Source organism: Hibiscus syriacus, unplaced genomic scaffold (assembly GCF_006381635.1).
Source record: "Hibiscus syriacus cultivar Baekdansim isolate YM2019G1 unplaced genomic scaffold, ASM638163v2 tig00112261_pilon, whole genome shotgun sequence".
NCBI lineage: Eukaryota > Viridiplantae > Streptophyta > Magnoliopsida > Malvales > Malvaceae > Hibiscus > Hibiscus syriacus.
In genome coordinates this window covers 1,971,478-1,995,640 of record NW_024063289.1, presented here as the reverse complement: position 1 = coordinate 1,995,640, position 24,163 = coordinate 1,971,478, and the positions used below count along the sequence as shown (strand labels likewise).

General features: G+C 32.9%; 3 protein-coding genes and 1 pseudogene across 3 annotated transcripts; 1 reads left to right on the top strand and 3 right to left on the bottom strand.

Annotated features, from left to right (window-relative positions):
* The first annotated feature begins 6,339 nt into the window (after positions 1 to 6,339).
* Positions 6,340 to 21,406, top strand: LOC120176951 (annotated as a pseudogene).
* LOC120176952 lies at positions 8,734 to 9,913 on the bottom strand. Its single transcript, XM_039183225.1, has 2 exons — positions 9,094 to 9,913; positions 8,734 to 8,808 (listed from the first exon to the last, which is right to left on the bottom strand). Exons 1-2 carry the CDS (start codon positions 9,479 to 9,481, stop codon positions 8,792 to 8,794), a joined length of 405 nt encoding a protein of 134 aa, XP_039039156.1. The 5' UTR covers positions 9,482 to 9,913; the 3' UTR covers positions 8,734 to 8,791.
* On the bottom strand, positions 10,501 to 14,739 carry LOC120176949. Its single transcript, XM_039183224.1, has 3 exons — positions 14,087 to 14,739; positions 13,500 to 13,991; positions 10,501 to 11,177 (listed from the first exon to the last, which is right to left on the bottom strand). Exons 1-3 carry the CDS (start codon positions 14,666 to 14,668, stop codon positions 10,584 to 10,586), a joined length of 1,668 nt encoding a protein of 555 aa, XP_039039155.1. The 5' UTR covers positions 14,669 to 14,739; the 3' UTR covers positions 10,501 to 10,583.
* LOC120176947 (probable disease resistance protein At4g27220) lies at positions 14,686 to 19,386 on the bottom strand. Its single transcript, XM_039183221.1, has 5 exons — positions 16,670 to 19,386; positions 16,099 to 16,554; positions 15,323 to 16,024; positions 14,735 to 14,917; positions 14,686 to 14,694 (listed from the first exon to the last, which is right to left on the bottom strand). The coding sequence occupies exons 1-5, from the start codon at positions 19,208 to 19,210 to the stop codon at positions 14,686 to 14,688; spliced, it is 3,891 nt and encodes a 1,296-aa protein (XP_039039152.1). The 5' UTR covers positions 19,211 to 19,386.
* Positions 21,407 to 24,163: the final 2,757 nt, after the last annotated feature.

The window sequence follows — 24,163 nt, the reverse complement described above, 5'->3', positions numbered from 1 at the left end:
ATTAAGTTTTAATCTTAAAATAATTTCAAAACGATTTTACAAAATATTTCGAACCATCTCAAAGCCAAAAATTCCAGATTGCTCAAAGGGAACCGATTCCCCCCTGAATGGTTTGGCTCCGAGAATTCCAGTATGCTCGGAGGGAACCGATTCCGCCCTCAGGGGGTACCGATTCCCCCTATGTAACGGTCGAAATATTTGAATTTTACACTTAGGGAACTGATTCCCCTTAAGGGGTACCGATTCCCCCCACGCTCCAAACTGTTTTATTAATTGATTTCACACTAAAACGGCTATATTATCTTCATTAATGATCCCCAACGTTCGAAGTGATTCAAAGTGTATTTAAGCAAGCTTAGAAGCCATTGATCAATAACAAGAAACATCAAGCAACTAGAATCAAGAGGGAATCAAAGAGAAAGCATCAAACCTCAAGTTTGAGCATTTCAAGCCTATTTTTCATCCAATATTCATTTTGCTTTCAAGAACACTTATTGTGCTCAATTGTATTCATTCTTGAGTGTTCTTTTCTTTGTTCTAGAATTGTGCAAACAATCTACCTTGTGAGGATTTCCTTGTAAGTTTGCAAATTTGTATTGTTCTCTTTGGTAGAGAGTGTTCTCAAGAATTTGGGGTATAATTCTTGAGGGTTTGTAAGGTTACTCTTTGTCCTCAAAAGAAAGACAAATTAGTGAATTTGTGGAAAATCCTTAATGTGGATAGCTAAGGTAGTGGACGTATACTATGGTTGAGAAAGTCGAACCACTCTAAATCGCTGTGCAATTTCTTTCAATTTTCTACAAAAGCTTCCACCAAAATTTTTCACCCCCTCTTGGCCAATTCCGTCAATCGATTAACTCAACAACACAAAACAAAGAAAAATATTTAGATTTTCGTGTATGTATTTATACTTTTCTTTTAGAAATATTTTACCATAATTTTTCTTAATTAATTTGAATAATAGATAATAAATTATTACTTTAAATTATAACTCATATATATACTCCATTAATTGGTCGATGATGATGATAATAAAGAAAAATATTTTATCATAATTTATAATTGAATTTTAATAATATAATTGAAAATACATGAGTTATAATTATACCAAATATTTTAATATGTTTTAGTTTCATCATTGATTTTTCAAAAAATTATTTTTTATGATTATTATTTTTAATTCATTTTATTTTGATAATTGAGTTATTATTTTAATAATTTATGGTCATAGTACTTAATTTTATTATATAATAATTGATTAACTACTTCTTTAATATTTCGTGGCATTTTTACACTAAAATTACCATAACAGACATTAATTACGTGTCATGCACCTTTTTAAAAATATTTATGTATTTAGCACCCATCCCAGAAAGGTGTGGATGATGATTCGCGTCTTACCCCACGTTGCGCCACGTCAGCATAAGGCGCGGATAATGCAAAGAGTGATAGATCCGTAATATTTTTTCTAACAGTGTCTAACACGTAAATAAAAAATTCAGTGATTTTCCGGTAAATACACCTCTCTTGTAGGGGTTTTTATAGGGGACTCAAAGGGGTTTCTTTCCCTCTTTTTGTCCCCAAAATCAAAGTGATTGTCTCCCTTATTTCCGATTTGCTTCGGACCAAAATGAAATTTCTGTCTTTGGTTCATCTTAATTATGCATACAAAGGGATTTGTTTATGATTTCAACTCAGTTGATTGTTTTGATTCAGGGTTATATATTTATTTGTTCTTCTTAGGTTTGATTCATACGAGATCCTTTTTTGGGGTTGATTCGATTTTTTGTTTTTATGGGATTTCCTTGTGGGTCAGCAAGGATCTTTCCAAATTCGTTCGACACGTGGTCTTCACACGCCACTCGTTGTCTTGCTAATGACGTTTGACTTTCTAGAATGTTCTCATGATCATTTCTGGCCGTTGGATTGAGTTAGATCCAACGGACCAGATTTGGTGCGCTTTTCTCCCAATGCTTAGGTTTGAAAGCCCTAATTTGAAATAATCATGTTCGTTGATTTTTCCCATCTAATAGCTATGAAGTGTGCAACGCTTGACATCATTTGGAAAACCTAATTGAAGCGGGCCATCTCTGTTGGACTCTAGTTGGATTTACTTCTTGGGTCATGCAAATTTATTCATCAACCCTCATACTTTTGCTAGACTTGGACTTTTGGACTCTTTCGGACTGGACCTTAATTTGACCCTTGAAAATAAAAATAATAATATTAAATAAATAAATAAATAAATAAATAAAATAATAATAACAATAATAATATGTTTACTATATACATATATAAATTTTAAAAACTATTTAATATATATTATATTTTCAAAAAATATATAATATGTTTTTCAAAAAATATATATTACATGTTTTCGAAAACTATATATTTTCAAAAACTATATATATTATACGTTTTCAAAACTATATAATATGTTTTCAAAAACTATATAATATATTTTCAAAACTATATATTATATATATATGATATATATTTTCAAACAAAAATTATATATATATATTATATTTTTGAAAACTATATATATTATGTATTTTCTGAAATTATATATTATCATACATACTATATAATATAAATATTGTAATAAAAAACCATGAAGTCCCAGATGAAAATGAGTATCTAAAATAAAAAAAATAGTTCCGAGAAGATAAGAGTGAAACATTTCTAAAGCAAAAAAAAAAGTTCTTTTTCTGTTGCCGGATAGTTTCATAGAGTAGCATCATAAGTTTTAGATGCATAGGAGATAGCGTGTTGTTCTTTTTCGTTCTTTTATCCAAGCACGGCTCCCACAGTCTCATTGCTTGCATCGCACATGATCTCGAATGGGTAGTTCCAATTGGGTTGATGAGTGATTTATTTTGTTTCTATTTTACTATTAATACTCCTTGTCTATTTGATATTATTGATCTGGGGTATTTTGATTCATTTTTATGAATGACTTTAATTTTCAAAAAAACACTAAAGAAGCGACGTTCTGCAGTTTTTTATTTCTAGATTCAATGATGGATTAGTGGACATGATTTGGAGCATAATGATGTGTGATGTGGAAGTTTCTAGATGGTCCAATGAACAGTTTCTAGAAGGCGGTCCAATTAGCGTTCTAGAAGGACATACTGATGACTAAGAATTAATTTAAATTTGAATTTGGGAATTAACACTTGTTTATTTTATTATTTGAATAAATTAGGATTTTATCCTTATTTACTTTTATTTAATTTTTAGGGTTTTAAATAGCGATAAATACCCTCTCAGGGTAAAGTTGAAAACATACTTCGAATTAGCTTTATTCTTTTATTGTTACTTTTTATAAAGTTTTCTTCTTTTCTTTTATCTTTCGCTTTATTTTTTATTTTTTTTACTTTCTTTATAAAATGATATGTATGATTTCTATCATGCTTAGCTAATTTTACAAAACCGAAGACTTAAGCGATAACTCAATTCTGATCGTGAGAATTGAAAAGCACCTAATATCTTCGGATGTAATTCTCAAGTTTCTACAAACTTGGATTGGCAATCGACCTTTCCTTTAAAAATCAAAACACTTTCATTTCAAAAAGTTGACGTTGGTCTGGATGTTGTTTTGATTTAAAGTTAAGAGGAATAATTTTCTGGTAGCAAATTCAACTTTTTGGTAACACACATAGCGGTAGTCCACTAAAGGAAGTTGAGATCGGATTCGATTCTCAATGAGACAACATAATCTGAGTCGGGCTTTTCCAAAACTTAAATTGTACTGGTGCTGGCGATGATAGTCATGAGTAGGCCAAATAAGGACTGGATTCCAAATATTGATTTTGGATTGTCAGTTTACTTTAGAGAAAAGCAAGTTACAAGGGTTGATCCTTGTAGACTGTAATCAATTTATCCAGAGTAAAAATCCTCTTCGAAGAAAGGCCAAATAGTTGTTTCTAACGTATAAGGTCTCCTCTACTTACTGCATCTATCATTTTAATCTCAATAGGAAGTAGTCATTCATATAAATATTGTTTGAGAGTTTATTCTGACAAGTTGTGTTGTGCACAACTTGCACAGAACTTTTTGAAATGTTCCCAATAATCATATGATGATTCACTGTCCTTTTGTAGAATTCCTACAATGTTCCACCTTAGTTCAGTTGCTTTATCGCAGTGAAAAATATTTCAAGAAAAATAGACACATGTCAGCCCAAGAATCAATATAATAAGGAGTAAAATAAAATAAATAATCCTTTTCCGAATAGGATAAGGAGAGAGGGAAAGCACAAACTTTAATTTGATCTTTAGAGACTCATTGTGGATTCATACAAAGGCAGACCATATCTTTCACATTTTTATGCGGATTCTTATTTTGTAAATCGTGAAAGTTTGATAGAAGATGGATCAAACTCTTCTTTAATACGATTTGCGTTTCGCCATTCAGGAATATGATACAAAGCAGTTGTTGTTCATAAGGTGTTGCAGCTGGCTCTCGGATCGTTTGATCAACCATATGTACTGATTTTTCTCCATCAAATATATATAAAACTTCGGTGTAAAAGATTTCTCCCGAGTCTAGATCGAGTTTTAGTTGATGTTGTTGTTGTCTCCTTCATCGAAGAGTTTCACCACGTAATATCCGGGCACGTGCCTCAATTTCATATTTGTAATTTATTAATTCTCCTAGAAACAACCTGGCTATAGATCAAAAAATGAAATAATATTACTACTTTTTCGAAGTCACCGACAACAGTGTTTATTTGACAAGAGTCGAATCGTAAAATAAATTAATACTCTAATCTCAAATAACTAATAAATGTAGTATATAAAAGTAGAGGTCGATCCACAAAGACTAAGAAAATCTAAATAATTTTCTTGTTTTGATCCTTGGGTTTTATCTGTAAAAGTAAAAATGAGGGGCTTAAAAATAATGAAAGTAATAAAATAATAAAAATAAATAATGAATAGAAAATGATGAGAAATTAAATAAAGTAGAATAACTCAAACGATATGATATAACCTTAGGCTTTGCTTAGCTTCAATTTTGATCGATCATCGAAATAGAATTTTTCCTTCGTAATTTACGTCGATTACAGTCAACAGGGCTCAACTCCTGCAGCTAACTCTTCTATCTGGTCAATCGAAATTTTCAATTCTATGTCCAAAATCATGTCCTAGTTGGTCTACCACGTCTATTGTCATTAGATTCAAATTGCTTTAAGTTTTGGAAAAGCCCGACTTAAGTTATAACGTCTCTCCGAGAATCGAACTCAATCTTGGTTCCACTTAGCGGACCGCCGTTAAGTTTGTTTACAGGAAGTAGAATTACGACCAACCGATCCGACTTCCAAACTTCAAGCAAAAAACAATCTTCAAATCAACGTGATCTTTTCGAATTGAATATGTAGTAACTTTTTCCGCTCTTAGTTTCCAGAAAATCAAAGAATATGATATGAATGTATGAAGAACATGACTTAATTCTCATGATTAGAACTGAGCTTCACTGAACATTTGGCTAAGTGAAATTTTAACTAAACATGGATTGGATCATGCTTAACATTATGGAAAGGAATAATGAAAGAAAAGTGAAGATAATAAAAAGTAGAACTTCAATAATTAACCAAAGAAAATTATATTTTAATATATCTTTCAACTGTTGAACCTAAGAGATATTTAAAACTCGGGAGTTCATAAAATAGCTAGTTCATAAATAAAAGATAATGATAAAGATAAAATAATAAAAATAAAAATCTTATAGAGAGTTCTTAGTAAATAAAATAACTAATTTCTAAATAAATATAATAAGAAAATAATTAACTTAAAAATTCTAAATTAAAGTGGTTTGTCACAAAAGATAAAAATAAATGTTTAAGTATTGCAATTATGATTGAATTTTGATTCATCTTCTAGATTACTTGTCCTACGTAAATTTCAAATTAAATAAATATTTAATTCTTATAGTTTCAATTGAATTTTGCTTCATCTTCTAGATAACCTTGTCTTAGATAAATTACAAAATAAACATTTAAGAAAATTTCGTTCGTCTTTTAGAAATACTAACTAAACCGTCGAAATCTATTGATTTTTGAACTAATTAATCTAATGAAATTTTTATCCAAAATAAATCTAAAAGAAAATAAATAAGTTGAAAATAAATCACTAATTTTAAAAACAAATGGAAAAAAATACAATATTCAACCCTTATCATAAATAAAAATTATGTAATATCTTTTAATGCAGAATTAATTTGTCGTAATCTTTTTAGTGGAATATCTTCCTAGTATTTAAAAGCATATGGATATTTTCCCATTTGTTTATCAGTTGTTGTCCGATATACAGAATACTTAACCACAAAATAAACAAGATGAAAGATCAGATTCCCTTATAAAATCAACTTACCATCTCTTTTATAACACGTCTATCAGTCTGCTTCGCTGAAATGGAAGCTTGGTTCTTCATCCTTCTCACCATCTCCATTTCTCTCATTCTCAAAGCCATCTTCAACCTCTTCTCCCCTTACAAAAAGCTTACCCACACTCTCCCTCCAGGCCCTTCCACTTTCCCTGTCATCGGCAACATCATATGGCTCACCAAATCATTCTTCCAAATCGAGCCAATCATCCGCAACCTCCGGGAAAAGCATGGCTCCATGATCACTCTCTACATCGGTTCCCGTCCCTCCATCTTCGTCTTCGATCGTTCCCTTGCTTACCAGGCTTTAGTCCAGAACGGTGCACTGTTTTCAGACCGACCCAAAGCTCTTCCCACTGGCAAAATCGTGACTAGCAATCAACACAACATTAGCTCCGCCCCATATGGCCCCAACTGGCGGGTTTTACGGCGGAACCTGACATCGGAAATCCTCCATCCTTCGCGTATCAGGTCGTATTGTCATGCTCGTAAATGGGCTCTGGACATTCTTTTTGATGGGTTACAGTCCAAGGCTAAAACGGGGGAACCGGTTCAGGTTTTGACCCATTTTCAATATGCTATGTTCTGTTTGCTGGTTTTAATGTGCTTTGGTGACAAAATTAGCCAGGAGCAGATAAAAGAGATTGAGGATGTTTTGCGAAGGGGGCTGCTAAGTATTGGGAGATTCAATATACTCAACTTTTGGCCTAGTGTCACCAAGGTTTTGCTTCGTAAGCGATGGCAGGAGTTTCTTCAGCAACGTAAAGACGAAGAAGCTGTGCTGATTCCTTTGATATGAGCAAGAAAGAAAGCTAAAGAGGAGAAATCGAGCATGAGGGAAAGTAACGATGATTATGTTTTGGTTATATGTTGACACTTTGTTGGATTTGAAGTTACCAAAAGAAAGAAGGAAGCTTGAAGAAGGAGAAATTGTGAGTTTGGCCTCTAAATTTCTTAATGGTGGTACCGATACTACCTCCACCGCTTTGCAATGGGTCATGGCAAATCTGGTGAAATATCCTTACATTCAAGATAAGTTATTGCTTGAAATCAAAGGGGTTGTTGGAGATGAAGATGAAATCAAAGAAGATGACATACAAAAGATGCCTTATTTAAAAGCAGTGATTTTGGAAGGGCTGAGAAGGCACCCACAGGGCCACTTTGTGGTCCCTCACCGTGTGAAACAAGACACCGTGCTTGGAAAACATTTGGTCCCTAAAAGTGGAACCATCAATTTCATGGTGGCGGATATGGGGTTGGGATCCAAAGGTGTGGGATAATCCCATGGAGTTTAAGCCTGAGAGGTTCCTGGAAAGTGATGGAGTGTTTGATATAACAGGGAGCAGGGAGGTGAAGATGATGCCTTTTGGTGTGGGAGAAGAATTTGTCCTGGTGTCGGCTTGGCACTGCTCCACCTCGAGTATTTTGTGGCCAATCTGATCTGGAAATTCCAATGGAAGGCTAGGGATGGAGACGAGATCAACTTGGAAGAGAAGCAAGAGTTCACGGTTGTGATGAGGAATCCTTTGACGGCTCACGTTTCACCAAGGAAGAGATAAGGTCTTGATGTTATGCTTAAACTAGAAATTAAATTATACTACTACATCAAATAAGGCCAATGTGAATGAATGACCACACCAACTTAGAATGGTGTGTATGCGTGTTACTTTATCTTTCCCATAAACGACACCATAATGTCATTTTCAAGTCCTTCTCTACGTGAAAAAATTGGAATAAAAGTTTGCGTTACAGCCTAGATAGTGACGTCTACCACAATAGTAGGCAACACACTTTATCAGTTTCGTACTTTCATTGAACTATGCAAACCATCGAGCGAGTGGAATTTAAGTTGAATAATGTTCTATTCGCATTTGTTAAAAGAATTTATTGTTCAATTTCACTCATTGTTTGTTAAATTTAATAAAATTTTGTTCTACTCATATTTATTAAAAAATACTTATCGGTTTACTTATTGTTCGACTTAACTCGTTATTAATTAAATTTATTAAAATTTTATCTTATTTTTTATTTATCTATAAAATCTAGTAATAACATATAGAACTTAATATAAATATAAATTAACAAATTTAATTAAAAAAAAGTTAAAAGAGTGTATGAAACAATATCAAAGTCTAAAATCCAAAATAACAATTCACTAATACATCAAAATAACAATTAAAAAATAGTGTTTATCAATTAGTAATTAATTTTTAATTATATATATTAACAAATTAATATTTATTAATTATACTTTCTTTTTTAATAGAATAATTTTAAGGTAACTATTGAAGAATTATAAAAATTTAAAAGAATATCTTATGAACTTATCGAGTCAAGTTAAAACTTACTCCACTCGTTAAGATTTTGAGTCGATTTAGCCATTAAAACCCATCCCGTGCTACTCTTCAGACATTTCCGCATTCTGTCATTACATGAGTCGCATGTCAAAAGATGAGATTTTCATACTTAGCTTATAGGTTTAAGTATTAGATAGATTTGTCTATATGTTTGCTAAGAATTTTTAGAATTCGAACTCATCAAGCGGTCACAGAGATTAAAAAAAATGTTATTCACCCTAAAAGCTTTGGTTCGAATAGATATATCTTCAGGATATGTGTGCGATGTCAATAAAGAAATATTATGAACAAATACTATCTTCTCATCACCTCAAACTATTTCCAAAAAAAAAAAATTCAGAAGTGCGTACCTTGTATGTTCAACTGTTGAATGGTGGCATTAAGGTCACCAGTCCAACATCCTTTATGATCTGTTAATGATCGTTGAACCTTTTGTAGCCTTGGCGTGGTTAAAGGTCCTTCACAAAAATGCTTCAATGTGGGACACTCACTCACTATTATTTGATCCAATGATGGGAACTTCAAAGAGTAATTCCCTGAACAGAAGCTTGTGAGGTTTTGTAAACAATGAAGCTCCAAATATTGTAACTCTTTGAAAACAATCTCATTCTCATGGTATGTGGTTGCTTCATCTCCATCGCTTGCAATTACTTCTCTCATTGTCTCACATTCCCTTATCCTCAGTGTAACAAGCCGCTCCAAACTTCGAGCTTTTGAAGATGTTATCATCTGTGCCATCGCCTTGCAAATCCGAACATCCAAAATCGTAAGATATTGAAAAGTCGATAACGGAGCCGACGATATTCAATCAGACTTTCACATCTCCAGACTCTAAGACACTCGAGATTTCGACACATATGGTGCAGCGGTGAGTCTTGATTCCACAGATATTGAATCTTATCAAAGAAATCCAATTTCAACTCTTTTATTGTTCGAAAAGTGGAGGTCACCTCCCTGTTTTCACCTTCGTCAAAAGACAAATCCTTGAAATTGCAAGAGAACATCTCAAGTATTTGTAGATTGTGAAACCTTTGGATGAAACGAAATGGAAAGGCAGCGGTTTCGTCAAGATAGTGAGTGATCCAAACTACTTTAATATCTCGAAAAAAGTCTGTTGGAAATTGAACATTGCTTAACATTTCAATGTCATCACTGCTAAATGCAACTTCCTCCAATTGGGGAATGATCTGAGAAATCATCAAACAAAACCATAGATACACATGAGATTATTATTTGCACTCCAAATCGATGAGCATATTAAAAATGGAATAATGAAAAAATTAGACATCAACGTTATTTATAAATGTTCACTTTGGCTCGCATTCTTTTTTTTTAGTATTTTAGTCCCAATGTTTTAATTTTAATCAAAATAAACTGTTAATTGACTAATTGTCAACACAGGTTACTGGAGTGATATTTTCACATATATTAAATTGGTGACGTGACACATGCAATATCATAACTTTAGATAATATGATACATGTTACATCATCATTTTAGATGACATGATATATATACGAAGTCATCATTTTGGGTGATGTGGCTTATGTCATGTCACATGTGAAAACAACACATCAACAACGTGTTGAATTTTATTCAACTGATATTTTCATCTAACTGGGACAATTTTGATTAAAAATAAAAATGTTGGAACTAAAATGCTTAAAAAAAAGAATACAGAGAAAATGATAATTTGTGCAAATGTTGGATACCAATTTTGTCATTATGCCTAAAATTAAGAAAGTTCGTACCTTTTGAATCTTGAAAAGTGGTTCTTGGAGTTGAGGGTCTCCATAATCGAACGCTTTAGTGTAGTAACATCCATATATCTTCAACCTCTTTAACGCAGGCCATCTTGTGGTGTGCTTTCCCGGGTACAAACATGTGAGGTTCGGTAGATTCCAAAGCTCAAGGTAGGACAACCCATTAACTCGAACAAAACTTCCCTCTTTTCTCCAGCATTCTCCGAAACAATCTCCTTCATCCCACAGCTTACAAGTTTAAGGCTCTCAAGTTGCTTAAGATTTCTGCCTACTGAAAATGGCAACAGAGTTTCCAAACTCAAACAATCCTCCACAAGTATCTTTCTCAAATTTTCAAAAGACATGTTTCTCTTGGGATCCATGTCCCAAACATGCTTTAAATTCGGCAAGCGGATGAGTTCCAGTTGTTTTAATTGATTGCTCACCACGTAAGCTTCAACTCGGGGTTGGAACACTTGTTCGATTGAAGCGCAATCAGTCACATTCAGCACCTCCAAGCATTGTAAAACTCTCGACAGAGATGGTGGGAAGATGTTCAACAGCGATTCACATCGAGACAGATTCAACTCTTTTAGCTTGGAAAAAGAATCGGCGTGGAGTTGGTTATTCCATATCCTCTTCACATTTATCAAATGGGAGATTGTAATTTTCTGCAAGTTGGGAAAACCAACCTACATATAAGAAAATGTCAGTATAATGCTATCATAAAGTATGACACAATTAAATGACAAATAATATTATACATGTCATATGTATTAAAGTGTCATGAAATTAAAGTGTACATACCATAAGTTATATAAATAATTTGATGAGAGATAAAATTATAAATACTTAACAAATCAACATAATATTTATTTTAAATAAAGAGGTAGTGGTCCCTATGAAATAGCTTAACTCGAGGATTTCAACATATCAATTAATTTAGGTACGCTTTGGCATCTATTATTTTATTCTTGATGAATTCATACCATAGATTCTAATTAGTTTTATATTAACTAGGTTTTGGCTCTAACATTTAGATCATATCATTTACGAGCAAACAAAAGTTAATACCATTCAGTTTATTTTACTATAGTGATATAATTTGAAAGTTCAAGAAAAAAGAATAAAGCTTCAATAATTACAATTCTATACTATATCGTGTCACGTGGCATGGTTGTGAGGTCGATTGAAGAAAAGGTGTACACCAATATAAGAGGCTTCTATTTTCTATACGATAAAAAAGAGTTCCTATAAACAAAAATACATGATACATTGGATTAGTGAGGGATGCCATAGTACCACGTTCCTTTCATAACATGGTATATGTCAAAGACAGTTAACAGAAAAAAAGAGCGGTGATTGATGAGGCAATCAACCTGAAAGTTACCGGGAAAAAAGGCTCATTGGCATAGAACGATCACCAAAGATGAGATTAAGAATCAAAGCCCGAGAAAAGTAGAGAGAAGTCCCAAGGGCAAGATGAATATTGGCATGTTCAAGTTTTTAAAATGATGTAAAAATGGAAGATTTCACCAATCATTTTCGAATTGAAAATTGGTTATTTAAAATCAGGTTACTTTAATAAAACTTTGAATTTTACTAACAAATTTTTGGTCTGCAAAATTAAAAAAAAATAAGTTTGGGATTCGATTACATGGAGAATGATTAACACCCAAAACGCCCAAAATTAATACATAATCGATTAACTATTTTTTTAATTTAGAAATTTACGACTTTTGGTTTTTATTTAATTTAAGATCCGTTATGATACAAATTTTAAAATGATATTGATTTATTTCGGGAATTATAATAGTCCTCCCAACAAAATTTGAAGATTATATCGATAACCACCGATAAATGAAACAATTGCATGGCCTACTGTGGAGAGGATCTTGTAGAAGCAATGCCATATTGCTGTCAAACCTTTAGCCTCCAAATTGTCTTAGTAGAACTGTAAGAGTACTCCAAATAGTTAGAACCCAACTCATATTAACGACCCAAGGCCAATCTCATGGTATTCTATAGTCTATAAGCATATCACTATGGACCGAAGTAAAATTTTATACTTGAAGGAGCGAGTTTATAAAATTTTAGAGAAGATCGAATTTATATCAGTGGTAAAAAAAGATTATCAATAGAAAATACAAAAAAAAAAAATCTAAAATATAAAAAATATTTGAAACTCTCATAGGCGATTGGACCCACCCCCAACCCTTTGTATCACTAGGTCCCCTCAACTATAATTTTATCCTTCTTGGACTTTCAGCATTGGAATTCCTTGATCAGGTTATTGAATGGATTAAGGCGTATGTTGCTACTCTAGATTATCCATCTCACTCAATGGAGGACAAGTGGGTTATTTCAATTGGGTTAGAGTTCTATGGCAAAGAGATCCAATGTCACTTTACCTTTTGAACATCTCACTCAATAGAGGGCTTGCATGATTCAACAAATTTTAGCTTGAGAAGGCTTTTTTTTGGGTAGCTTGGCTATGTATTTATGTTCTTAAAGATAGATAATTCTGGTAAATATTAGGTGCAAAGGAGAGCAGCAGCAACTGTAACTGGAGACACTTTAAAGCTAAAAAGAAAAAAAAAAGTGGGTTTTGGAAAAAGAGGAGAAGGGTTGCTTTGGGACTCCCTTATCATTTGGAGAGGCTTATTTTGAGGGCCATACATGATTTTTAGTGAATGGAATAGGAGACAATTGAAGTGAACGTAAACTTTTGAAGAAGAAAGAGTCAAAACATTGAGGAAACAATCTAAATGAGCTTATGAGAAAGGATAAAATAGTGGGTTATTATAAATGTTAGATTATGTATAGATTAGAGACAGGATACTAGCAAGCAGTTGGTGCAAATATAAGATTTTATTGATTAGCTAATGATTGTGTATAAAATAGGAGGTTATCTAGCTCGTGATTATTGATTAGCTATAAGATTTTATTTTATGATATGAAAGCAAAATTGAATGTATAAAAAGAAAATTCATTAAATTAAGAAAAAAACTGACCTTATCACAGAAAAATGCAGGAAAGCTATGAGTTCCATCACCAATTCTTGCTTCTTCTCGAGAAAATGTAGAAACAAAAGAAGTCATGTTTGGGGAGCCTGCTATCTTAATGTCTGTCAAGGATGGATATTCAAGTGCTGTACTTCCCATGTAAAAGCTTGTCATATTGGGACAATGCTCCACTGTAATGGATTTTAGACGAGGGAATATACTAATCATTTTATTACCATCTTCTTCAACCATTGAAGTTGAACCCTCTTCCTTGATGACTTGTTGAAGATTAGCACATCTCTTGATTTCTATTTCTTGGAGTCGGCCGAGGTTGGATGCCATGGAGGGGATAAAAATGCATCTCAACTGGCTTGAATCGCATACCTCTATGAATTCAAGGCTTTTAAAATCCAACATTTCCCGAGGATTTCTAGCACTCCACATGTTTATCAGCTCCGAAAACTCTGATAGCTTCAAATGCGTTAGCCCGCAGTATCCGACCTAAGGAGCATCATATATACACATCAAAAGGTGAGACATGCATACTTAACAAGAATCCTACACGAACACAGTGAAAATAAAGTTTCAGCTATTACCTGTTCTTTGTATAGCTGCTCCATGGTAGCATTAAGATCACCGGCCCAACGTCCCTTATAATCCACTTCCGTTAGTTGAACCTTTAGTAGCTTTGGTGTGCTTAAAGCTCCTTGACAAAAACTCTTCAATCTAGGACATTGACGCACTATTACTTGATTCAATGATGGGAAATTGAAACTGCACTTGGCTAAACAGAAGTTCTTCAAGTTTTGTAAACAATAAAGCTCAAGACATTTCAACTCCCTAAAAATAATCTCCTGATATGTTGATTCATCTCCTTCACCTGCGATTATTTCTCTCATCAGATGACACTCTCTTATCTTCAATGTAACAAGCTGCCCCAAACTTTGAGCTTTGGAAGATGTAATCAGTTCCACCATCTCTTTGCATTTCCAAACATCCAAAGTTGTAAGATTTCGAAACGATGAGGAAGCCGATGATAAAGTGATCAAATTGTCACATCTGAAAACTTCAAGGCTTTCAAGACTTGCACAAATATGGTCCAGTGGGGAGGCTTGCTTCCAAAGATGTCTTATGTTATTAAGACCAAACAACTTCAACTTTTTTATGTTTGGGAGCATGTCTTGCCCCCGAACTATTATATCACCTTCATAAGGAGATAAGTTTTGGAAATCACAACAATCCACCTCAAGCGATTCCACATTATAAAATCTTTGGAGAAAACTGAAGGGAAAAACTGCTGTATCGAAGTGGTAGCAAGTAATGCGAAGATGTTTTATATTCCAAAACATATCTCCCTCAAACTGGCCTCCACTTATCATCTCAATATCATCACTGCTAAATGAAACTTCCTCCAACTGGGGAATAACCTAGCAAAGCAAACAAACAACAACAATAACATAATATTGTTGGATTAAAATTCGTGTGGGCACGACTATATATGCATAATGTTATCATAATGTATGACACAAAATTAAATGACCAATTAAGTGTCATGAAATTAAAAGTGTATATATTATAAGTTGTATTTATAATTTGACGGGAGACAAAATTATAAATACTTAAAAGATTGACCTAAAATTTAATCTATATGAAGAGGCAGTGGTCCCAAGAATTAGGTTAACTTGTATTTACTCTTATCCCCTTCTTCCAACAAGAGAAAACCTATTTAGAACCGATTTTATATCAAGTTTTGGTTTTAACAAATATTATTTTGGGAATGGATATAGAATGATTTAAGTTATGAACATTGAGGAAGGATAAAGGCTCCTTACCTTCTGGATTAGGAACATTGGTTGTTGGATTTGGGATTCTTCTTGACCAAATATCTTCATCTTCAGACACTCGTATGTCTTCAACTTTTTTAACATGGGCCACATTGTGCTATGCATTCCTGGATAGAAACATTTGAGGTTTGGGAGATGCCAAAGCATGAGAAAAGATAACTGCTTAAATTCAAACCAAATTCCCTGCTTCACTCCCATGTTCTTTGAAACGATCTCCTCCAAGCCACAGAAATGAACTGTAAGGCTCTCAAGTTGATGAAGACCTTTGGCTATTGAAAATGGGAACAGGTTCTTCAAACTCCAACACTCCCAAACATACACGTTTCGTAAATTTCGAAAAGAAATGTGTCCATTTGGATCCTTATTCCAAACATGCTTTAACTTTGGCAAGCGAACGAGTTCCACCACTTTAAATTGGCTGCTCACCACGTTTGCTTCTTCCATGCCTGACCCTTGAACTTGGACTCGGAATACTTCTTCAAGCGAAGCACAATCCGACACCGTTAGTGTTTCGAGTCGTGGAAAAAATCTCAGTAGAAAAGATGGGAAAATGTTCAACAATGCATCACAGTACTCAACTTTCAACTCTTTTAGATTAGAAAAGGAATCTGCATGAAGTTGGCTAGACCACATCCCCTTCACATTTCTCAAATGAGAGACTACGATTTTCTCCAAGTTGAGAAAAACAACCTACAATGCAATAAGAAATGTCAAATGATAAAGGCCAGAAAAGAAAAATTCATTGCCTCTTAAGGACAATCTACCTTTTCATTGAACAAAACTCCTTCAGTGGGGATATCTTTGCTCATAGATTCATACATGAATCCCCTCAATTCTGGGCAGTTTTCTATCTCAAGAATCTTCAAGGCTGGGAATTCAACCTTATAATCTTCATGGCAAAATCGGATAAGTTTCTCGAGACCCTTCAATTTGAGGGTGTTCAATAGAGGGAAGGAGATTGGAGCTCTGTTTCTGAATGCTTCTTTGGTCATCTCCTCTGCTGGTATTATCTCATTTATGCACTTGCAATCACTTATTTCCAAGTATTTGAGCTGCTGCAGGTATTCAGCCATAGAGTCGGATATGACGTGTTTCAAGTTGGAGCAGCCCTCAATGATCAAGCTTGTCAAATTTTGAGCCGAACAAAACGCTTGGGGAAGCCACATCCTTTCAATGCCAATTGTGGATAGTTTCAACTTCTCCAACTTAGGAAACAATAGCTGCACACATGTACTGCATCTGTTAACTCACCAACTCTAATCTTCTTTTAAGTTTGAATATTTTTTGAACGGATGGAAATAAGATGCTACGAAAGAAGGAAGAAATATGAAATACCTTTTGGTTGAAAAGGGCCATTCCCTGTGGAGACGTGGAAGTGGAACAATTGTTTTGTGAGCAAAAGCTGATGAAGTTTGGCATGCCCTCAAGCGTCAAAGATTGTAGCTGAGAAAACTCAATTTTGGGAATAACATCATTATCTTTAAGGATATGTTGAACCATGGCGCCATTCTGGATATGCAGATTCTTCAACTGCTGAAAATAATCCCTGGCTTCTGGCTCATGTAGCAAAATCTCCACACCTTTCATTTCATCTAGCTCCACACTTTCAGCTTTCTTCAATAAAACTTTGATTCCATTATTAAGAAAGCGGAATCTTGTTTGTAGATTGAGTTTTAGTGTCCTGGAGTATTTCCCCACACCAACCCAATCCCAATCCCTATTCCAATCCCAAGCATCTCCTATGAAAATATTGTACCTTCTCAAATTTTCAAAGGAGAAGTCCTTGGGAATGATGTCTGCATGAGGGACATGAACATCTAAAACAGTTAAACAAGACAAAGCCCTGAGTTCAACAAGACTAGCATTGTTTTGTTGGCTGTGGCTGACGTGTCTTTCTGTTTCCCACTGCCTAAAACTGTTACCCATGTACAGTTCTTCTAATCTTTTCAACGTGTTGAAGACACCGGATTCGATTCTTTTGAGTTTGGAACCACTTAGGTCCAACAACTTCAACTTGGTTAGCTTTCCGATTTCGTTAGGTAACATTTCGATATCGGAAAACACAAAGTGTAGAATTTCCAAATCCTTGAGCTCTCCGATGAGGGAAATGTCTCCCAACACACATTGATCAAGGCATAATGTCCGGAGGTTGGCTAGCAGGGAAAGTGATGAAGGCAAGGATGGAAAATCCATTTGACAAAAAACCAGGACTCTAAGATTTCTCATTTCGTGAAAAAAATTGGTGGGAATTTTCGTGGGAGGATCCTTGCTAACCATGAAGAAAAAACTAAGTTTGGGGCACTTCAAATGATCAGGAAGCTTGCTAATGTTAGCATTCCACAAAGTAATTATGTCCCAAGTTTTCATTATTTCTGCTGATGGCCAATCATGAATAACATCCTCGTTTCTTGAAACAAACATACGGTTGTCTTTAGAAGCGATCGATATGGCCACATCGCAAATAAGGTCATGCATATCAACACTCTCGATGTAATAACCATCAAGTAACAAACATGAGGCTTTGAGATGACTCACCACTGTCAATAGTCTGTTCCGCGTCTCTTCGACTGTATCGACACCGTGAAATATTCCCAAACCCATTGCAAGTTTAAGCAAGACTGCAATGTATGCGTTATGGCCTATTAGACTGCATAGCAAGAAAGTCTGTTTGTATTCTTCGCTTTCTAAACGATTGTAACTCAGCTCTATTGCTGAATATGCTTCTGCTGGTACCCCTCTGAAGTTGTTTGTGGAAGGCTTGTTGAGTTGCCGTAAAGAATCCTCCCACACAAATGGAGGTTCATTTCTCAAAGTCTTTGCAAGTGCTTTGATGGCGACCGGCAGACCACCGCACTTTTTGGCTACCTTAGTTGCAATGGGCAACAAATCTGGACTTTCAATACTGTCCCCTGCCATCTTCTTGAACAAATCCCAAGCGTCGTTGTGGCCTAAAACTCCAATTAGAAAACATTTTTTAGCATCCATACCCTTGGATAACACATGCAGATCTCTGGACGTAAGTAGTATGGTGCATCCATGATGCTCGTCTCCGGAAGGAATCCCCACTTCCGTCAGGTTTAATGTTGCCCAGATATCGTCTAAAACGACAAGAATCTTCTTTTCTTTCTTCAACCTTTCGCACAACCGATTTGCTCTTCCGTTCACGCTAAGCTCTTCGAATTTCAATCCCAACATGTCTGCAAATTGATCTTGAATCTTTTGGATGTCAGGAGTTTGAGTCACAGCTGCCATAACCACGGAGTCGAATAACTTATCCTCCTTGACTTGTCTAACAACTTCTTTAACAAGCGTGGTCTTGCCAACACCAGCCATTCCATACACCCCTATAATGTTGACATTAGGATCGTTCACCGCCTCCATGATATCGGAAAACACCTGCTTTCTTGAATCAAAGGCCTCGAAATCTTTCGGAGACACATTCATCATGCCTCGAGCAACATTCGGGTACCATACTGTCTGAAATACACCTTGTCGGACGAGTTCAACAACAGCGCTGGCATCTGCTTCTGCTTTCACACCAAGCTGATAACGAGCCTTGAAATTTGGACACAAGCCAATGAAACACTTGCTCTTTGCTTTGTTTTCAAGACCCTTCAACTCTGAATTGATTAAAGCGTCGGTTTGAATCAGCCAAGTCTTGACGTCGGTGTGTATATTCTTGCCGTTGTTTTCAGCGGCATCAACCTCCTGCTGCACTCGGTCTCTTCTCTCTTTCAAGGTCTCGACTTTATTCTCGAAATCAGAAACCCTTCTTCTATAGTGGAATACATAGCTGAAATGACGTCGAACTTTTTGAAACGTGTATCCAATGACTCCTGTGACAAGGTTGCTAGCGCTGCCCATAGTAATTTCCATGTTTGTGTTTTTGTTTTTTGGTTCAAAAGTGAAGCAAAAGTAAGTGGTAATATACCAACAGAGCAAACAGACACAAATAACAAGGAAACAAGGATGAAGAGACCAAGTTTTGACAGATTTCAAGCTCAACAGAAACAATGTAGAATTAACAGGATCAAGTACCGGAAAGGGTTTAAATTGTGGATTAGGGAAGGCAGTAGAGGGATGGGTGAATCTCTGAGATTTATATGTAGTAAATGATGTGGAAACAGCAATGTTTAAGCACAAGAATCGATGACGTAGGATGAGGGAAGAAATTGATATGGAAACTCTAATATTCCACCACAACAAGCGATGACTTTGACTAGGTAAGAGAATAGTATCCTCTCCATTTATACTATGTAAAAATAAAACTCTAATGTTTCCATGAATACTCATTTCTCCTTTTTTTTTTTTTAAAAAATAATTTAATTCTTAACATTTATTAAATTATTTGACAATAAATGCTCAATCACCTTGATGCAGTCTTTGCTGCTCGAATCTGTAATTTCTAAAAATAACAACAATTATTTTAACCACTAAAATAAATTAGTTCATGTAATAATTTAATTACTTTAAATTAAAACAAACTAAAAAGTTTGCATTGCAAAATTTAAACTCAAGTCTAGTGAAAAGGCTAACTTATGGTTTAACAACCGGACTAAATCACAAACTTGGTTTATTATTGAAAAATAATATTTAGCTAAAATCAAATTCGGTTCACCATTATGTTCATCTCTTTCACTATTTTTCGACTGCCTTATGCCTAGTATCTCTTGCAATTCCGTCAGATAAGTTTCAATTTCATGACTGTTTTTATTAATTTTACTCTTTAACTTGTTTGTACTCTAAATCTAAAGCCTTCTTCCTCTTTTTGATATTCACTCTCTTTTTCAATTGTTTCACAATAATTTGTTGGCTAGATACTAATGTTGCATCGACATGTCAAACTATATAGGCATGCCATGTTATTATCAAATTTTAGTAGCTAGTCCACTAATAATTTCTATATAAAAAGATAATTTTATCAAAAATTAACGTTAATAAAAAATATTTAAAAAATGAATACTAGATAAAATGATTATTATAATAAAATGTTATAGACAATTTTCCTCTATCTTTATGATACCTTTTTTTGTCTTTTTTTTTTGTTTGTTGGGTTGATTTTTTTTTTAATTTTTTAAGGTTAAATTTGGCATTGCTTTGACTGATCAAAATAACACTTATTTGTTATCTTACTGATCTTCACTACTCTGAACTCTCGAATTGGACTTGAATACGGAATTTACGTTCGTAGATAGCTTTCTAACAATGCACAATTTTGATTTGTGGTTGTCGATTGTCTTTCAATAGTTTAATTCTATATTGTGGTTCGTTTGTCGATGCAATCAGCTTTGATTGTATTTATCTTTTGTTTGATTTTTTTGGATGAGTTTTTTGTATGCTTCTTGTACGATCTCAACTAACTAGTTTATTGTGTCAATAATTATAGACAATATTTTAATTATTTGTTTAATTAATTAATTTATAAACTTCATTTTATATTTGAATATTTTCTCTATTTTAATAAAACTAATGATTCTATATGTATAAAAGAAAGCTCTCCGTAACAACGTCGTAGACGGAAATTGATATTAGAAACTTCACACAAGTAAACAATCAGTAGAGGGATGAGGCGTTAGATTTCTTAAGCAATATAAAGGACTCTAATTTTGAAATTTACGAATGGAGTAAATTAAGTTAGAATGATTGTTCTCGTTTCTATAGTATTCAATCCTGTAAAACTATTTCACGCAAGAAAAGGTGAAAGAGATTTCATTGATGGTATTCCCTAGGGATGTAAAATCAGGTAATCATTCATGTTTTAGTCGGATCCTGTAAGGTCAGGTAAAATCGGATACATGTTGTGTCAGGTTAATTTAATGGTTTGACTCGGATCAGGTCGAGTCTACGTCAAATCAGTTCGGGTCATTTTCAGGTTGATTTGACATCAGATTCAATTTAGGTTCAGGTCAGGTTAATTTTAGTTTGGATCGATGTTAGTTAATGTAAAAACGGTTCAGGTCCGAAGTAGTTAAATACCAGGTTAATTCAGGTTCGGATAGACTTCAGTCGAATCTTGTTCAGATCGGGTCACATCATTGACAGACAAAATTCAGGTCGGATCTTACAAGATAAATATATACTTTAGGTCATGTCATTTTATTTTTGGATTAATTATTTTTCGCCTTTCATGAACGTTGAATTGCAATTTGTAATTGTATATGATTTAGAGTAAATTACAAAAAATATAAATAATTATGGATTAATTTTGATAAAAATATAATTTGAAGGACTAGATTGAACAAATGTGAAATTACAAAAAAATTAAACAAATTAAACAACACATTGATGAGGGATCAAATCGAAAAAATTTTAAAATGTGAAATTGAAATTAATATAAAATTGGACTAAATTGTATCCATTTAAAAAGTTGGTGAATAAAAGTTTACAGAGTTTGGAGATTATAATATAATTTATAAAATTTGAAATGAAGTTTATTATGTGATTTATAGGGTATGAAGTAAATTACAAAAATATAAATAAGTATGGGTCAATTTCAGTTACAAATATAATTTTAAGGACTAAATTGAACAAATATGAAATTAAAAAAATTTCAATTTAAATAAATTAAACAACACAAAGGGATTAAATCAAAATAATTGTAAAATATGAAGAAAATTTGTAAAATAGATTGAATTTCAAAAGTTGAGAAAAAAAGTGAAACAATTATAATATATATTAATATATTTAATAATATAATATGTATGATGAATGTTATGAAAATATAATGCATGTATATATATTATAAGGTACATTATACTTATGCAACAATATAAGTATATATATATATATATATATTATAAGTATATACACTATAAAGCATTTAAACTATAAAATATATAAATTTTATATATATATATATATATATATATATATATATATATAATATTTGTTTTTATAGAAGCAACTAATTTTATTCAAAAATAGAAAATATCTCAAATTATAATAAATATTTACAATCACAATCGTAAATTAAGCACATAATTAGGAACATTTCCTATAAACATTGAAACAAAACTAGTAACGTAAGATCACATAAGGACCATACAGGAAAGATTAAATCTAACAAAGAAACTCGAACAAAGATAGATACAAATATATCTGATCGCATCGACAAACAAATCACAAAAGGGGATCAAGCTATTGAAATACCACGGCAAACCGCAAATCAAACTCGAGCGACGTGAAAAGCTATCCACGAACGCAAATTGGGTATCCAGATCCATTCTGAGGGTCCAAAGCAAGGAAGATCACAAGATATCAGATAAGCTTCATCTTGATTAGTCGTGGCGATATCAAATCAACCCTTAGAAAAATATAAATAAAAAATTACCAATGACCAAAAAACATGCCAAAAAGTATAAAAAAATATGTCATAAAGACAGATGAAAACGTACAACTCAAACATACTTATTGAAAATAAAAAAACAAAAGAAAATAAAGATACAATATAGAAAATAAAAAGAAAATAAAGAATACTGGCGATCGACAACAACCATTAAAGTTGGTGCCATTGCCGATCAACAAAGACGGAAAAGAAAAGAGATGAACAACACACAAATGAGAGACGTGTCATAGAGGCAGATGAAAACGTGTAACACATGCAGACTTATTAAAAATAAAAAAAGAAAAGAAAATAAAGATACATTATAGAAAATAAAAAGAAAATAAAGAATACCAACGGTCGGCAACCAACATTAAAGTTGGTGTCGATGCTGATCAATAAAGACGAAAAAGAAATAAGATGAACAATACATCAATGAGAGAAAATTAGGTTTTTAGGATTTTTTAGAAATAAAATAAAATATATAATTATATATATAAGTATATAATATATTATTGTATAAACTATATAGTATAAGTATATATATATATATATATATATATATATATAAAATATATATATGCATGTATGATGTTTGTATGATATATATATCCCAATTTCCCATTAAATTCTCAATTTCCCAACTTCCCAAAATTTCACTCTAAATTTCCAATTTCCCTCTATTCCCAAAATTTATATTCCCAAAATTTCCTTCTAAATTCCCAATTTTCTTCTATTCTCAAAATTTCTCAATTTCCCCCTATTCACAAAATTTCCCAATTTCCCTCTAGATTTTCAATTTCCCAACTTACTAAAATTTTCTAATTTTCCTCTAAATTCTCAAATAAAATCAAATTTTTTCACACACACAAAAAAAATCTTTCTTTTAAAAAACTCTCTCACCACTCACTTGGAATATAATATATATATATATATATATAATCTCAAATAAATTCATCTTATATGTATATTTTAAAATTTTATGTTAAGTTATATTTAAATTATTAATTAATTATGACATAAAAAATAAATTAAACTTATAAATATAAATTAATTTTATATAATATAATAAAATCATGTTTAATAAATAAATTATTTAATAAAATTAATTTAATGATTATAATTAAGATTTATTAAAAAAGGATTATAATTAATATAAAAAATAAATTTATTAATTTAATTATCATAACTAACAATTTATTTTAACTTTTAAAAGTAATCATAATAATTATCATAGTTTATTATAAATTCAAAATCTCACAACTTTATTAATTGTAACTTATAAGTCAAGTAAATATTAGATTAAGTCAATAACAAGTCAGATTATTTACAGGTTGAGTCAATTATATGTCAAGTTCATAATAGGTCAGGTTGATAATATGTAGGGTAATATCAGTTATTTACCAGGTTCGGGTTCATAGCAGTTGGATGCAGGTCCGATTCGGTTATCATATTATCGGTTTTATTCAGGTTCAGGTCATTCTCAGATCGAGTGCAGGTAAAGTTCA

Bases quoted from the DNA above. Each gene is read 5' to 3' on its own strand.
- LOC120176947 (XM_039183221.1), bottom strand. From the start codon at position 19,210: ATGGAAATTACTATGGGCAGCGCTAGCAACCTTGTCACAGGAGTCATT. The intron at 16,555-16,669 runs GTATTTCATATT...ACATGTGTGCAG, and splicing joins TGGCCCTTTTCAACCAAAAG to CTATTGTTTCCTAAGTTGGA. The intron at 14,918-15,322 runs GTAAGGAGCCTT...TTGCTTTGCTAG, and splicing joins CAATGTTCCTAATCCAGAAG to GTTATTCCCCAGTTGGAGGA.
- LOC120176949 (XM_039183224.1), bottom strand. From the start codon at position 14,668: ATGCTCCCAAACATAAAAAAGTTGAAGTTGTTTGGTCTTAATAACATA. The intron at 13,992-14,086 runs GTAATAGCTGAA...GATGCTCCTTAG, and splicing joins AGCAGCTATACAAAGAACAG to GTCGGATACTGCGGGCTAAC. The intron at 11,178-13,499 runs GTCAGTTTTTTT...TCTTATATGTAG, and splicing joins CTGCATTTTTCTGTGATAAG to GTTGGTTTTCCCAACTTGCA.
- LOC120176952 (XM_039183225.1), bottom strand. From the start codon at position 9,481: ATGGCACAGATGATAACATCTTCAAAAGCTCGAAGTTTGGAGCGGCTT.